Source organism: Haliotis rufescens, unplaced genomic scaffold (genome assembly GCF_023055435.1).
Source record: "Haliotis rufescens isolate VD_foot unplaced genomic scaffold, xgHalRufe1.0.p SCAF_18, whole genome shotgun sequence".
NCBI classification, from domain to species: Eukaryota; Metazoa; Mollusca; class Gastropoda; order Lepetellida; family Haliotidae; genus Haliotis; species Haliotis rufescens.
In genome coordinates this window covers 31,176,908-31,195,174 of record NW_025963868.1, presented here as the reverse complement: position 1 = coordinate 31,195,174, position 18,267 = coordinate 31,176,908, and the positions used below count along the sequence as shown (strand labels likewise).

At 38.6% G+C, this 18,267-nt stretch overlaps 1 protein-coding gene across 2 annotated transcripts in view; it reads right to left on the bottom strand.

Annotated features, from left to right (window-relative positions):
* Nucleotides 1-674: 674 nt before the first annotated feature.
* LOC124117846 overlaps nucleotides 675-18,267 on the bottom strand; it is a 30,683-nt gene continuing 13,090 nt past the window's right edge. The window contains exons 6-9 of one of the 2 annotated variants that reach the window (XM_048398607.1): nucleotides 16,481-16,522; nucleotides 16,039-16,074; nucleotides 14,583-14,682; nucleotides 12,346-14,295 (exon numbers count right to left, since the gene is read on the bottom strand). In XM_048398607.1, the coding sequence (XP_048254564.1) occupies nucleotides 14,226-14,295; nucleotides 14,583-14,682; nucleotides 16,039-16,074; nucleotides 16,481-16,522 (248 nt within the window). In that variant the 3' untranslated portion in view covers nucleotides 12,346-14,225. Of the gene's footprint in view, nucleotides 4,144-4,825; nucleotides 4,883-6,692; nucleotides 6,877-12,345; nucleotides 14,296-14,582; nucleotides 14,683-16,038; nucleotides 16,075-16,480; nucleotides 16,523-18,267 lie in introns of those variants that run through there. The other variant, XM_046479870.2, reaches the window with a different exon arrangement.

Genomic DNA, 18,267 nt, shown 5'->3' with positions numbered 1-18,267 from the left:
CGCATCTTCATGCACACTTCTAATATTTTTTTATGAAAGAACTTACAACATATTTTTGAGAATAAAATCGATCATAAGTTAAATCTTATATGGCCGCAACAAAAAATGTATCAGAAAACGGCTAACACAGTTTGATGTATAATGCATGGAGACAATTTTTAGAAAGCTTGGAAGCATGTGATGTGGTAGGTTCAGAGTAGTATGGTTTGAGACGTGTCCCAGTCAATGAATTTATAATGTCATGCATCTAAAGCAGAAGACACATGTAAAGTTTGACAGTTTCAGAAATGAATTGTTCTTGTATTATCTGCCCTGTCACGAAATTGGTCCCCTGTGTCCTATCCGTCTAAGGCGCCGCAATTCGCTTTGCGGAGTTGCGTCCTTTGGGCACGCCAGAATCCTATGATCGTGGGTTCGAATTCCGGTTTGCGCCGATTATCTTTCTAGTTTGTCAGCACCATACCCTTGCTCGTGGGTTTCATTGTGGGCTTTCCTCCCACAATACTGTTCAAAGCGGCATTAAAAACCCACATACTCACTCACTACATACACGTGAAACATTTGAACATGATCAAGTGACTTGCTATTGAATTATCTCTTGTAAAAATATCGGCGGAATAATTGATAATAATATATCTTTCAGAGAAAGAGTAGATCAGGATTAAAATCGAATAGAAACTTCAAGCAAACTTTTAATATTTTCTATAAAGAACCTTACAAAATATGATATTAAAGTAAAGTTTATGAGCACAAAAGCAATCAGAATTAAATCTAATAGAGCCGTAACAAAAACAGATATCCAAAAACGCTTACGACAGCTTGATGTATGGAGCATGGAGACAAATCGTACAAAGTCGGAAGCATTTCATCCAATTTGTTCAAAGGAGTAGGATTTGAAGACATGCATCCTAAACAATAGCAAAATGCATCCAAGAACATAAAATGTCAAGATCATACAGCAGCAGACACATGTAATCACTGTACTGTATATATGTTGATTTTCAAAAGGCTTTTGATTCGGTGAATAGAGATTGGCTATGGCATGTTTTATCTACAAATTGTATACATGGAAAGATGTTGAATATGATACGTGATATTTATGCAAAAACGATTGCTTGTGTGAAACTTGAAAACTTTTCTTTATCAGATTTGTTCTAATGTCTTAGTGGAGTTAGACAAGGTTGCGTTTTGAGTCCTCTTTTATTTTCTATGTTTATCAATCAATTGGAAGACTCATTACAGACGTATGGCGGTAGAGGTATATTTGTCGAAGAAGATTTTAATTATCTGTTTTTATTGTTGTATGCTGATAATCTATGTATATTTGATGACTCAGTTATTGGTTTGCAAAGAAAAATTAATGTTTTATCTTCTTTTTGTAAAGTTAACTTTGATAAAACTGAAATATTAGTTTTCCAAAATGCTGGAAAACTTAAAAATGTTGAAAAATGGTTTTAGTAAGATGTACATATAAAGATATGAACATATTATAGTTATTTAGGTGTTGTATTTTCAAACCGATTATCACGGTCAAAATGTGTGAAAACTTAAGTCCAGAAAGCTAATAAAGCTCTTATTCCCATAAAGCAATCACACATTAAACTTAACTCCCTTCCTTTACCAATATTGTTTCAAATGTTTGATATGCAAATATAACCAATATTATTTTATTGTTCAGAAATGTGAGGAACCCACATTGGAATGTTGTAGAAGCCATACAAACTAAATTGTGTAAATATTTCCTTGGTGTCGGGAAATCTTGTACAAATGTTGCTATTTGGGGTGAATGTGGACGCTATAAATTGTATTGTGAGACTTATGTACATTGTTTGAAATATTGGTGTCATCTAACCACTATGTCAAATAAAGATATCCTAGACAATGTTATAATATCATATATAGATTAGATCAACTAGGAAGAGTTATATGGGCTACTAACATTAAGAATATTTTGTATTTATATGGTTTGGGTTTTGTATGGGAAAATCAATCTGTTGCTCATACTGATTCATTTTATATGTGGGTTTTCACAAAGAGTTAAAGATTGTTATATACAAACATGGCATTCGCAAGTTAATGATTATAAACATTTAGAATTTTATTCGTCATTCAAAACAGCATTTGTTATTGAATCATATATTTTAAAAATCACTTGTAAAGAACTAAGAAGAATGTTATCACTATCAAGAATTGGAGAATTAAATATCATGGTGAATATTGGAAAAAAAGTAATAGTACATTGGTAATAGTTTTAGATTTTGTCCTTTTTGTAAGAACATCATTGAAACCGAATTACATTTTTGCTATCATGTCCAATATATGATGATATCAGACAACAACACATTCCAAATATATATTGTAAATTTCAGTTATTCAAGCATATAACCTCAGGCAAACTCACTGATTTACTTCAATGCTGTAAATACATTAAAGAGGCTATTGTATGACGTTCATTCCATGTGTAATACTTGTTTAATGTTGCACCAATATGTATATTCTATATGTCAATATTTATTTGTACATGGGCCTGTGGCCTTTATGCTGAATAAAGAAATTGAATTGAAATTGAGTTGAACTGTACTTGTTTTTGGATTAACTGCCCTTGGTTATTAGGGCTATGGAATACTGTTTTTTGTGTTTTCTATGGAGTTAAAAATAATACATCCAACGATTACAAGAGGGCTTTCGGCTGGGAAAACAAATAATCTATTTATATAGCGCCGAGTTCCACCTTGGCGTCTCACAGGCGATTAAACAAAGTACATGAAGCAGTTTATGTGGAAGAAAAAAGGTGTGCCTTTAGTTCCTTGCAGAAAGCTTGGCGACTGGATGCAGGCTTGATTTGTATTGGAAGATTGTTCCAAAGCACAGATGACGCACACTGGAACGAGCGACGCCATATTTTGTTCTTGGTTTAGGTCTGATGAGTAAGTCTTTGTCCTGAGATCTGTGAGTTGGGATGGAATGTGACTTTGGAGGAGTGATGATAGATATGAAGGAGCTGAGTCAGTCTTCAAACACTTGTAAAGAGTGATAAGTTTGAAATGAATTTTGTCAGCAACAGGAAGCCAGTGAAGTTCTCGGATTACTGGACAGATGTGTTGTTTACGTGAGCATCTTGTCACGATTCTGGATGCTGTGGTTTTGGATAACCTGAAGACTTTGTGATGGTGATGATGAGATACGTTACAGCAAAGAATCTGCATAATCTAGGCGGAAGATGACAAGAGCTCATACCAGCGTTCTTGCTGGATCCACTGAAATATAACGCCTAAGCTTATCGATGTGATGAAGATGGAGGGATGCCAACTTGCACACATGGGTGACCTGCTTGTTCATACTTGAATCAAAATACACTCCTAGATTTTGTACCTGTCCAGAGACAGGCACTGCTACAGAACCAATGCTGGCAGAAAATCTGCATTGGCCATACAGTTTTACATACAGTCTTGTAACTGCAAATCCACGAAGTTACCTTTCAGGACATATCAAGGTAGATTGGGCTTATGTAATGTATGCTGGTATCAACATAAAAGTTTAATGTTAAATGTAATATGAAGAGATCATCCTTCAAAGATGAAGGGAGTCCAGTACATCTAAATCATCAATTACATGATAAACTAGGACATACTTAGAGCTATTCTTGTCTTTGATAACTATCATATTCTACAATCCTTGTAAATAACCTATTAAAACAGAACCTGAAATTAAGATTAATAATACTCTTACAAAGCAGCTGGCTCAAATTACATAGATGTTACTACATTTCCTCCCACTACTGACAACCAATAGCCCACTCATCCAAATGACACCAATAATTCCAGCAGCATCCATCTTAAGGTTTGTCATGGATATCCTGCTGTCTTTATTCATCCTCACCAACTCTAACATTAGCAGGGCGCCCCGAACTCGGATGTTTTGTACCGGAAGCGCTCGTAAAATTGTAAGCAATCTACAACACCAAACTACACGCAAACGGAGAGTATGCTTGAAACTAACACTTGCTATTCGTGGACCGCTGTTAGAAGTAATACTAGGTATAACGCCATACAGAATGCTCCGACAGATATGGATGACAGAGTTGGCTACAGGCATGTTTAGGTTTCATCATCGCTGCTGGTGTCAACTGTTGTATGACTTGATCTGTTAACACAATAGAAAAAAACGTTGTCATGTTAGCATTTTGCTATTTTGAATTGTGAAACAAGCAATACATTGTACAGCATTACATAGTTTACGGTATTTTTCATTACGAAGGCGTAATGTGTTCATTAAGTATATTGATATAATCACAGGTTATTTCTATATTGTCGACAATAATAACTTCGTCCCTTATACAAAATGGCCCAAAATATCGTGAATAGCTTGCGATCAATTGTGATCACAACAACGCCGAAGGCCCGAGTTCTATTCCCCACATGGGTACAATGTGTGAAGCCCATTTCTGGTGTCCCCCGCCGTGATACTGCTGGAATATTGGTAAAAGCTAGTTCAAACCATACTCACTCGCTCACTCTTATGATTATTAAAAGGGTTTATAATTGAGGAAGCAAAATATGTTCTCAATCACAACAAAGTCAGCACTGTACGTTACACTGGAGGACAACAGCCTATAAATACAACCTGCCTGATGCAGGCCAATCTGAAATGTGGCATATGCTACTCAATGAGGTACACGTACATTGTAGGTCAGAATGACGGAATGACAAAATGCCAAGGTGAGCTAAAAGTGATTAAAGACCTGTCGAAAATGTTGTTGATATACAAACTTAACTGAAACGATTTATAAAAATAATTTACGCATCAGGAACTATTTAATTTCTACCTTTTAAACAGGCAAGTCAGCAAGTTGTTTTCCCGTTTTGGTCTCGGTTGTTCCTTCCTGTCAACACAAAACATGATAACGTGTGACATAAATTAGATTTTACTATTTTTGAACCAACAAAACAACCCCTGCTTTTCTATTATAGGCTTCACTAACCAACGGCAGCTGTGTGAATAAACCAAGAAAAACAACGGTGAAATTACTGTTTCACCAATACAGTTTGTAAATGCAGAAATGGTGTTTTTCATCTGTTTCAAGAGTTTTGTTTAAAGTTCATTTTCTTTATTTTGTTAAAGGCTTAAGTTTCTTTTATTTTTTTAAAAACACGGTTTTTCCAAGTTAAATATTTGGTCCACTTAAAGTTATTTTCATTTGAACCTCCTCACTTTGGCTTTGTGGATAAAGTGTTTCGTTCTAATATGTCACATGACCTTTGAAACCTAGAGATTGTGAGTTCAAATCCCCATTTCTCAATAAGCTTTTGCAGATAAATTATTAACTTGTTTACAGCCTCAATTTTCATTTCAAGTCACATGATCTTAAAAGCACACGTTCCCCTCACAATCAATCAAATCTCCATCTTGTTAGGACCACTGTTAAATTCTCCAAAGTGTAAAGCAACACAAATGTAAGTAAACTCCTATTTTTCAATGCCAAAGTTAATTTTATTTTATTTATCAAGTGTTCAATGCATTTATAACTTCAATTCAGTAATTATTTTGCAGTTGTAAGCAGTTTTAAGTATCTTGTCAGAAAGTTATTTGTTATTGTTTTATATTGGTAATATTGATTATTTAATTAGTTCAGTGAGGATTGTATTTTCTTTCTATTTTAGTTTACTGAACCTCACCCAACAACGTATTCAACGTAAACAAATGTAAACAAAGATAGTCGTCTTATAACGAGACTGAAATTGCCTCATTATAACGCCTTAGAACGTAAACATAGTTTGAAGTTGTATTTTGAAGTCGTTTTTACCGTTCAACGTCAGCTCTTCAACTCAATTCCTTCACCGACGACTATGTCTGAATGAATATTGTTCTTATCAACGTTTGTATTGAACATTGTGATTAACGCTCAACATCATCTAATAAAAATCCCTGTGGGTGCGAGTGTTTGTGTTTCTTGCATCTTCACAGTTCAATTCTGTAATATTGTGTTGTAGTTAAAGCGTCAACACCAGAACAAAATTAATTTCGATTAGCCGTGGAATCAGATTCCATTGTTCTGAAAAGGCAAAATAGTGGTGAAAATTGCATGAATGGATCACTGATATTCAGTGATGACACCAGGTGACACCTGTTAATCAAACAACATAACATAACTGACCAATCAGATAGTCTGTCAAAAGTTTGTCAAAAAGATTCAGGTCAACGTTCAATAAAGAATGTTGAATATTGTTTCTGTACAGTGCGTATCGATAAAAAATATGGAATAATAAACTGACTAACTTTATTTTATATGCAGTGATGGATGAAAAACGTGAATGTAACATGTCATATTATTAGGAGCATGCCGATGTATTACAAACGTACATGTGGACAATATTATTCTCGCCTGATATTTGAGTGTGGCGATAGGTTAATTCCTTAGTGGTTGGACACATTCGCTTCAACCCGTTGACTGTTAATGAACATGCTTATCTGCAAGCTTTCTCTGGTATTAATGATTACATTGATTTCCTGTAACACTTTAGTGATCCCTTTCTATTTGTGGCATCATATGTGTTTCTTAGGGAGTGGTCAGTTATCAAAACACCTTCAAGGTCGTTACATTTGACAGAATAACTGTACTGTTCTGCAACAAAATACAGTATATTGCAAAACGGTTGCTTCAAGGGATATGTACTCCAAAAGAAATATCTTACCTAGGACATGGGGTATTTCTTTTATGTCGATAGACTATAATAGCGATGATGATGACGACGATGATGATGCCGATGATGATGCCGATGATGATGCCGACATCAATTGGCTGAGCGTTTGGCACAGTTTCTTCAGGGATGATCTTCGTTGAACTGTAATCAGTGGGGATAGCAGTCGTAGACTGCTCTAGATAATGCAAAAAAAGATAGTGTGGCAGTATAGCATGATCAAAATTAGGTCTAGATGACATTTCAATTCAGACTTTAAACGTGAAACGCTACACACTTCTATTTGACTGTTAAACGTTCAAAAGGGTTCAAGGGAGTTAAAGTAATATCTCAAAAATAGATTGTTTAATTAACATAGGCTGTTCAGCATGTATCTATGAATGCTCCAAAGTTGAGAAGTCGGACATAATTACAATTTCAACATTTCAAATTTCGGCTGCTTGGGCGACCATGCTCCGTATTAAAAGGATATACATATTATACAAAGGAATGTTGGACGTCGTGCAGCCTATCGGAATTACCTGATATATGTGTACATAAAAGTGAGTGAACATTTTACGCCACTTTAGCAACATTCTAACCTTCCAACAGTATACCCAAATGGGGAATCATAACAAGTAAAAAACACACAAACTACGTACACATTACCAGGTTCTTGTTTTACTTTAAGGCTTGGAAATGCAATAAAGTAAAACAGTATGTTTTGCAATTGGCATCAGACATCAGAATATTCAGAAACCTGCTGCCAAGTGTATCGAAGAATTTCTAAAACACGCGTACCGTCAAACCGTCAATGATAGAGTATAATAAGTCTCGATTGTCTGCCGCAACAGATTACATTGGGCGTAAAATGCGAAATAGTGATGAAAATCATATAAATGGATCACTGAAAATCAGGTATTCGAGGGGTAAGCACCGGCCTCTCACACAATTTTATGAGATGCGAAATGCAACATTTTTTAAAATTTATTTGGGATAATGGTTAATGGAATTCCACAATGATGCATGCAAACATCCATACATTGACAGATTTATTTATATTAAATACATTAAAACGAGCGGACAATCGCGGAAAGCGCAATGGCTATTTAGCTGAGCTATCAAACATTGTAAAACAAATGTGAGTGTTGGCCGAAAACGTATATAAATGGGTTTCGAAGGATAACTGCGTGTGATAATCATCGTGTGAAAACATTTCCCAACATGATAATGTCAAACCAATCCAGTGCAATATCAAGTATGTCTCATAACTGAGATTGATTCGGGAAATTTACACGGATGTTTTGTGTGTTTGGTAAAGTATGCATGTGTGTTCTTGGTTTTGTACAACCATTATGACAGACACAAGAACAAAGAAACACGGCCTAGAGAAAAGTTGTATTCAACATTTCATTATACAACATCGTGGTGTGAAAAAACATTACATGACAGTTTCCCACTTATTGCACACAGACAACGCAAGATCAATAGAAACAGTAAACCAGTAAATAGTGTGATTTTATAACAAACACAGTCAGCATATAAATGACTAGGAACAATTAAATTTCTATGCTTCACTGTTACACTGTAGCAAACATATTACATCATAAACCTGGTGGCAGAATGTACAGAACACTCAGGAACACAAAAGGTCAGAGGACAGTTATATTCAGCTGTACATGCATGAACGAAGATCTGTGAGCTCCATTACCTCTGGAGAGGGGGTAGAATTACAAAAAGAATATCTTTGATGATATGAGCATGTATTGATTTCACCCGTACTATATCAAGGCAGTAAAGGGGAAGATGCTGGAAGCCTAGTGGTTTAAGCGTTTGTTCGTCATGCCCAAAGGACATGTTCGATTTTCAACGTGTTAAGGTTCTCTTCCTGATAAGGTTCTCCTCCTTTAGCTAAAATATTACTAAAACTTAGTGCTTAAGCTCGGGATAACATGTTTGACGTGGAGAACTTTTGTAAGACTCAAGTGTGCTAATGTTTCAGTGAACAATGTCTCAGGTTATATATATATGTTTTAGGTTGTGATGCAGGCGGTTTCTATTATGGTCCCACACTTTGTGACATCCATACCCAATATGTCACCTGTGTCTGCACCTTAGGAGAGAATTTATTGCACCAGTGCATCTTATGACTCACCATATTTGAGCTGTCTAACGCATACTCCAACACATACGTAACCTGCTAAAACAGCCCTAACACTGACCATTGTCATTCGACCATTGATCAGACTGAACTACATTGGATAAGCCAACTATGGGGAAGACCTTTATTTAAGCCATACCAATAACTGGCAAAGTACTTAAAAGAAACGCTTCAGGGAATCTGGTCGAAGCTCACATATCAACATATACTGCCGTCATATAGCTGGAATACTGTGTGGCGTAAACCACAAAACAAACAAAAACTGATTACCAGACTTTGCTTTAACCAAGTGATCAACATAATCAACTATGACCCGACAGAACCGCTCTCAAGGATCAGAAGGAATTTTCCGATTAAGTTTTGATACCAGCTGACATGCATGGTCTGTCTTGCAAAACATTCTGAAGCAAATTAGGCCAGAAAAATATTATATAAAATAACACAGCGATTCAGTTTCAGTTTCATAAACTCTCTGCGAATCCGAGCAGAAATTCCACTTCATATGCAAAAAGAAACAGATCAGCACTTGCATCATGATACACATTGAAATGAAAATATCACTGTGGAGATTGAGGTTGAATTAGTCCCAGGTAACCTTTGTTTGTCGAAGGGTGGTCAAGCTCGGTGATTGTATGACATTGTAACCGGACAGCATAATGTTATAATCATAATTTCAACCACTGGTTTGTGAGTCACAGTCCTGTGAAATATGATTTGAAAGTCAAGTCAAGATACGAGCCTTTCTAGAAGCAGATGAACCTTGGAACCAGAAATTGGTCCTGCACATACACTGAAGCCTCGAAGATGGTAGGACTTTTCACATGCAATTGCATGTGACTCAGAAACTGAAAAGTGGTTGATAACTATTTTCAAAAAGGAGCCCATGAGTGACTGAAAACTAAACAGGGCGTCAATAGAGACTATAATGCATGACTGGAAACGATGACATTGCTCCTCAACCAAATATTCTACAACAAACTTCAAACAGCTTCCACTAACAATCTTCAGAAATAAACTTACAATATATGCTGCCACATAACAATATCAAATATCAAAAGAAAGAGCTGAAATAAAAACGACAAAACCCTTTCCATAGCCACAAGAATCTCTGCTAAAAGCAGAGTCGATTTTTCAATTCCAACTGTTTCATGCGCATGTGTTTATGAATCATTATCAAATAGTGATGATACCGGGTTTTCGCGAAACGGAGAGCGCATCCAATTCCATCGATGGCACCCGTCACCAAAAGAACACACATGCAAACGCAAGTCAATTGTTCACCTGAACATGGGAACATATGATACTAGTCAAAATTGGGAATTGCATCGGACATCATTTTTGTCACTGCGTCAAATTTGGAAATGTCATCTACATATCTGCCACAAAACGTTTTGAAAGCTTTTCTGAGGCCTTGAATGTGACTTTTGAGCAAGAGTCTCGTGACGCATCTTTGTAAAAAGAGAACGCCTTTGTAACTAGAAAGTTGTGAAAAGCAAACACCAAAGGCTGGATCTGCTGGAATACTGCTCGACACAAAGTTGACTTTTCAAAAGTTGAAGTGATCCCTCTTGTCACACAGTCTCATTGGGAATTTTTTTATTACTCTGAATTTGTATGCACATATCTAAAAATGAAACAGATGGGGCGGTCTCACTGATCTGCATTATTTCGAATTCCGGTGGGAAAATCAGTGGACTTGGCTATTTGATAGTTATTGAACGATATATGATCATCGATGTACCTGAAGCTAAAGTTAAACTTTTATGTTTCGACTTTGCCAATCCGAGCAGAAACTCCAATTCATATGCAAAAAGAAACAGATCAGCACTTGCATCATGATACACATTGAAATGAAAATATCACTGTGGAGATTGAGGTTGAATTAGTCCCAGGTAACCTTTGTTTGTCGAAGGGTGGTCAGGCTCGGTGATTGTATGACATTGTAACCGGACAGCATAATGTTATAATCATAATTTCAACCACTGGTTTGTGAGTCACAGTCCTGCGAAATATGATTTGAAAGTCAAGTCAAGATACGAGCCTTTCTAGAAGCAGGTGAACCTTGGAACCAGAGATTGGTCCTCGAAGATGGTAGGACTTTTCACATGAAATTGCATGGGACTCAGAAACTGAAAATGATAACTATACACAACAACAAAAGTTCCTTTGACACCAATATTTTAGTGTACTTTTCAAACAAGTAGAGTTTGGTTTTCAATATTGTAGTACATGTATGGAATCAAGTCACAAAAACGCAACTGCTACAGAAAAGCATGCATTCCATGCAAAAGTTGACTTTTATGCAAGCCCCATGCATTTCACTACCTAAGAATGGGTATAAAAGCATTGTTTAGCATTGTGCTGACAACCAACACTCAGAACAACAACAGAATTACGCAATTATTTAACATTACGAATTGCCACGCATGTCCGAAAATGAGCGTCTGCGAACCATTGGTATGCTTGAAGCAGGATCGAGTCAACGTGATGTTGCAAGACAATTTAACGTCCACAGAAACACCATTTGGTGTTTATGGCAACGTTGGCAACAGACGATTGCAGTCGGAGACCATCCTCGGAGTGGCGGGCCACGCGTAACCAATAATCGACAAGACAACTGAATTCGAACAACACACCTACGAAATCTATTCCAGCCAGTAACGGTGACTGCAAGAAGCGTCCCTGGCCTTCGAAGAATATCTTCACAAACTGTACGTCGCCGCCTAAGATGTGCAGGGATTGTCGCAAGAAGACCCGCCAAACGTCCCATTTTGACAAGAAACCACCGTCAAGCACGTCTACAGTGATGCAGACAGCGTCTACGTTGGACGGCCATGCAGTAGGGACAAGTTCTATTCACTGACGAGTCTCGTTTTCATCTCAGCCACAGCGATGGACGGATTCGAGTGTACCGACGTCGAGGTGAACGTTACGTCAATCATTGTGTCATGGAAGAAGATCGGTTCGGCGGCGGCAGCGCTATGGTATGGGGTCGGATTACAGCAAGACAGAGGACCCGTTTGATAGTGGTAGAGTGAAATCTCAATGGACAGCGCTACCGCCACGAGATCATCGGCCTTGTTGTTCTACCGTTTTCGCGTCGTCATGGCCGAGGCAATACCTTTCAACATGACAACGCCCGGCCTCATATTTCTCGACTTGTTCAGGAATCTCTTCAACAAAACAACGTGAATATCATACCCTGGCCGACTCGCTCCCCTGATCTCTCACCAATCGAGCACATGTGGGATGAGATGGATCGGCGCCTTCGACGTCAACCACGTGTTCCACAGACACTCCAGGAACTTCGAAACATGCTCCAGCAGATATGGAGAGTTATCCCACAGGACTTTGTGCGAAGCCTGGTCCATTCCATGAGACGAAGATGTGTTGCTTGCATCGCAACCAGAGGTGGACACACACGCTATTGATTTATAAATTGACATTTTGGCATGTTCATGTGGGTTTTTTTATGAAATCACGCATTTTCTGAAGTCAGTATGGCAAATTAAAATATTTGAATGAGTGAGTGAATTGGGTTTAACGCCGCTTTTAATAGTATTCCAGTTATATCGCGGCGTGTCAGCTTAATGTGGGAGGAAAGCCCTGTTGTGTGAGGCGATCTCTTCTTCCGTCGGAGACATTCAGTTTCCCTCGAAAGTTTTTTCGGGCAGCCGAGGCCAAGATGCACGTGGCCGAGCGCTGCCGGAAAAGGGATCGTCTGCAACGAAGCTTCAAGAAAGGTAAAATCCCTAGTTCTGAGCTAACAGTCGCGGACCGCATTTTAAGATAACACTACGCAGATCGAGTTACTCCTGGGGGTCAGGGAAGTGGTACAGCCACGATACACAACTCCCAAACAAGTACCTGTGTCCATTCATGGGTATTTTGCATCTTAATTATCCGATGCTAATTGTGGGGTACAAACCCTCAACACCTCGCATGATTGAATGTGTGGAGTAGGGCTGCAAGGATTTAGAAACTACATACAAGGAAATACAAGACACAGTGAATCAAGTACCCGTGTCTATTCATGGGTATTTTGCATCTTAAATTATCTGATGCCATAGGCTGTGGGGATACCATTAAACCTACAGACCCTTAACACCTCGCATGATTGCATGTGTGGAGTAGGGTTGCAAGAATATAGAAACTCCATATTGACACCGTAAATCAAGTACCAGTCTCCATTCATGGGTACAAACCCTTAACGTCTCGCATGACTGAATGTGTGGAGTAGGGTTTCCAGCAATATTAAAGCATCCCTCCCAGCGATGACGGACGTCTTCGGATGTGCCAGAGCGGCTAAAAAACAAGGTGTTCCTCCAGCAATGACGGACGCCACCGGATGTGCCTGAGCAGAAATGATGGGGGGAGGACCTTCAGCAATGACGGACGTCCTCGGATGTACCCGAGCTTAGAAAACAGGGAGGAGTGTTGTGTGAGGCGATCTCTTCTTCCGTCGGAGACATTCAGTTTCCCTCGGAAGTGTTCGGGCAACCGAGGCCAAGATGCAAGTGGCCGAGCGCTGCCGGAAAAGGGATCGTCTGCAACGAAGCTTCAAGAAAGGTAAAATCCCTAGTTCTGAGCTAACAGTCGCGGACCGCATTTTAAGATAACACTACGCAGATCGTGCCGGGCGATCACACTATTAATTGGCGGAACCATCAGAGCAGTTAATCACCATATTGTTCGCGGAAGTAAAATCACTACAGCCCGAAGAGATGCAGGTCTCAGACGTTTACCACTTCGGTGAAACCAACGAGCACGGGTATGGTGATGACAAGCCTAGAAACATAATCTGTGCGAACCGGGATTCGAACCCACAATCATAGGTTTCTGGCGTGCCCAAGGGACGCAACTCTGCACAGCGAATCGCGGCGCCTTAGACGACTGTGCCACCCGTGCCCCCTTAAACCATTTTAACACTAACAGGGTCTTTTATCTGTTGCAAACCGAAATTGTTTCAGATTTGATATAAAAAAAACATAACTTTGCATGAAATCTCATTCAATGTCACAGGAACTTTTGTTGTTCAGTATAGTATCACAAAGGAGCCCATGAGTGACTGAAAACTAAACAGGGCGTCAATAGAGACTATGATGGACTTTCATCAAATGGGTTAGCTCCCTTGGTCCAATACAAGATTGTTAACAGTGACATTACTGGGCATCACTAAATTTAATATCGAAATAATGACGTAATTAACAAGTCCTACACTATAGCCAGGCGGTATGCATTACACCATGCCATGGGAACATGACAAATGACATGAACTCCACATGCTAACCCCGTTAAGAAAACATCCAAATGGAAGTATCATTTCAATGTGGCAGACAAATGTGGATGTGTAATTAGCCTTCTTTCTCCAGGCTTCTTTCTTCAGGTCACAGTTTCACTTCCTCCGTCATGGGTCGCATACTTGCTTCATTCTCTTCTGTGGAGTGGCCAGGCCCCCTGAGGACAAGCAAAAACTTATTAAAGTTCATTATTGAAATTATCGGACTATCAACTGGTATTGTTTCTTATTGTCTTATTGTCTTATCAAGGTAATTGTAGCTGTATACGCTCGACTCACAAGTAATGTGTAAGAAAAATGGTAACCTTGTCCAAGAACTTATGTATCCTTTTCTAAATTCAAGTTATTAAACCTATCATCAAGAACACTGTCAACTTACTCAGGGAGATATAATAAGAACCTAATCAAAATTACACTGAAGTCTTTAATTGTGGTAGTGGGCTACCTTCTTTTGTATCTCCGATATATATATGCAGATACTCCAAGGGCAAGAACTCCACAAGATATCAAAACTCCCAACACAATGGCTAAGGTGATACCATCCTCTGCAATAAATAACCAGAGAGTTGAACATGAAGACAAAACGAAATATGTTCTATAGCACTTGTTAATAGAATCTCAAAATCTTATTTTCGTTTGTTTCAATGAAGAAATTACTGAACATGTCGCTAAGAGTTTTATAAACGTTATCATTTGCATGCAAAAGATCTGTGTTCGTTAAGTTCTGACATAGTGGAACCACACTACCTTACCGAATGCAGCTATTTCTGAAGGGTCGATATGTAGGCTATCGTTGTATTCATACGCAAGACCCTTGTGCGAAAAGGCTTAATATTGAAAGAGGTTTCAATAGGAAAAAGACTATCTCTTTTAAAAAAATCAGAATCAAGCATTTTTCAATGTCATGGGAGAATGACTAATGATGCAACGTCCTGAGTGATACAAAATGTCATCTGTTTTTTCCAACACAAACAGCAGTAGAAAGGGTGACCCAACATCGCCCTATCTTTTCATCCTGAAATAATGGGGCACGGGTGGCCCAGTCGTCTAAGGCGCCGCGATTCGCTGTGCAGAGTTGTGTCCCTTGGGCACGCCAGAAACTTATGATTGTGGGTTCGAATCCCGGTTCGCCCCGATTATGTTTCTAGGCTTGTCACCACCATACCCGTGCTCGTTGGTTTCACCGAAGTGGTAAACGTCTGAGACCTGCATCACTTCGGGCTTTTCTCCCACATTAAGCTGACACGACGTGATATAACTGAAATACTGTTAAAAGCGGCGTGATACCAAACTCACTCACTCATTCTGAAATACTTGGGGTTTATGGTAAGAAGCAATAAACACATTAAATGGATAGAACTAAAAATTGAAGAATATAAATAAGGGCAAATATGCAGATGACATACAACTGTTCTTGAACAGCACAGAAGAGTCTCAGGTCCTCTATGGACACTCTAATTACTTTCCATAAATTATCAGGGCTAAACACTAACTCTGATAAAACAAAGGTGTTTGGATTAGTTCCATGTAAGGAAGTAATATAAAAGTGCGGTTCCACTTTGACCGCTATTCAAACGAGTTTGAAATGTTATGAATCAAACTTGACACACATCTGAAAGTCTTCAATATCAGGAAAAGACTGCAATTACTGCAATTCCAGTTTGGTTCTCAGGATCCGTTTCTTTTCTAGACTTGTATTTAAAGTGTTCTTCTTGCTTACTTAAACACTCCATTAACACCATTATCTTAAATGTTACTATTGAATGGACATTTATTCATGACCCTCCTCAAATATGTGTATTATTGTTTATAATCTACCCTAGAGAATATCATCCCCCGCCTCAGCACATGCATACACACACGCGCGCATACTTCAAACACAGATATACAGAAAAGCAAACCTGGAGGAGTAGGAGTGAGTGGCGTCGTACTTCCGACTGAAACAAGAAGGAAATCAGTAAATGTCACCATGTCACATTACTAGTATTTAAAATACGTCATCATTCGTTACAATGACGTAAGACAAAAATACAACATGACGAACACTAATTGCCATCGATTGTAGTGTGTGGTAGAGGTGGGTGAGTGAAAACCACGAGCACTGTTATGGTGGTCGCATCCAAACCATGTATCGTAATCATGGTCAATGTAAGATTCAAACTCTCGATCATAGGATTTTCTCATGTCTAAGGGACGTAACTCTCCACAATGAACTACTGAGATAGGCGTGCCCTAAATGTGTGAAGGAAACAAATTCGACAACAAATGATGATGAATGTTTAGAACTGTTCGTTGAAGACGGCATTAAACAACATTCACTCACTTATAGATGCAACCACGTACCTGTTGTGGTGCTTCTCGGCGACGTATTATGTCCTGGACAATCTGAAAAACGAATATGAAACATGGCATTTCTCAAAATATGACTAGATTTAGGTATTATTTTATTATGCGTTGAAATAAGGAATACACAAATCATTACTCTTGAATACGACCCACTGATATTAGTGAAATTTGCATAACAAACATAAAGCTCATGACTTTTGACTTTCTGACGTAGTGCCGTAGATCACGTATGAAACAGCATCCTAATATCTAAAAGCAAAATATGCAGGACCATATCTCACCTGCTGTAATGCTGTCGTATCTGGCAATAATCGTTCATCAGGAATCATGCACATTTTATGACATACCTTGAAGCTAAATAAAGGAGAAAAGCAACAAAAAAATCTCTGCTTAAAATACAGATTGTACGATTCCGACTGTATCGTGAGCATTTGTGAATGAATCAGTATCAAATATCGATGATACCACTTGTTCGCGAAAAGGTGAAAACAAAGGGCTTGTAAGGTATACATCTTTAAGGATATATACCATGCTTGATCATTGCGGCTGTGATATACTCAAATCGGACTGTAATGTACACATTCAAGTGTCAGCATTCGCTTGGACATGCACACCACGTTTCAGAGGCATTGGTTTAGAGGTTTATATGATTGTTATTTCCACGCAATGAGTCTTATTATGGTGTTAGACATATTTGGTTTAAATCGTTTTAGCACGAATTTGAGTGTTAACTGGAAATTTACAATGCAGAAATTCACACGAAGGATGTGTTATCGTTAAGAATGTATTTGATCGAAATACCTTAAATTGGGTAATTTGTGTTTTGAGTATTACAGGAATGAGAGAACCAGAAAGGGACTCAAGTGTTGTGTTTATGAATTCCCATTCATAATGCTATGTATTGAAGAAAGGGCGGAAATCAACGACGACAGCTACAAGAGAAACATTTCTTCTTCTCGGGAAAAAACATCAACTGAAGCAGACCTACTTACGCCAGAAAACACCATCTTCCTGGGGCAAGAGAGTTAACTGACTATAAAAGTCCAGTTTCCACCCTTGCCGAACTAAGCTGGAATTACTGGGCTCGATCGTAGCGCCACCAGTGGCTATTACCAGTCACGTCCCTTCTAAGCCTCTCCTATGGACCAATCAGATTCCACCTCTCGTATCACTTGCGTTTGCTTCACACAAAATGGTGGTGCCGAGTCGAGACGATCTGATCGATAGACAAGATCTATATTGTGATAAAACGGGTCTTACATAGCGAAATTCATCAAATCACGTGAGCACCTTGATTAAAAACATGAAAAGATTTGGAAAATATCTGCTGACAACGAGTTGGCGATGCAAATGCTTTGCAAATCCTGCAATCGACCGAAATCAGTTTACGAACCTGATTTCGATTTCGGTGCGCGATTTTGATTGGACTATGCATAGACTCGTTAGTCCAGCCAAAATGTAACTCCATAATACCAGCCAAGTTCGGCAAGGGTGGAAACTCAACTTTTATAGTCAGTTAACTCTCTTGCCTCGGGAAGATGGAAAACACCTTCTTAAAAGTTACGTGCAACTCCGATGTTATGACATACACTCATAAACTTGTCAATGACACTGGTCCTGATATTTGACGGCAAATTAACAAATATGTACTTTGTATTCCAGGGAAGATGCATAACATCCCCTTGATTAATGATAGTACCTTTAGTTACCTTGCGTCAGCAATGCGTCATCAGTGATAATCTGATCGCGGTTGGTGTAAATAACGGTGAGTTGGTGTGATCAAT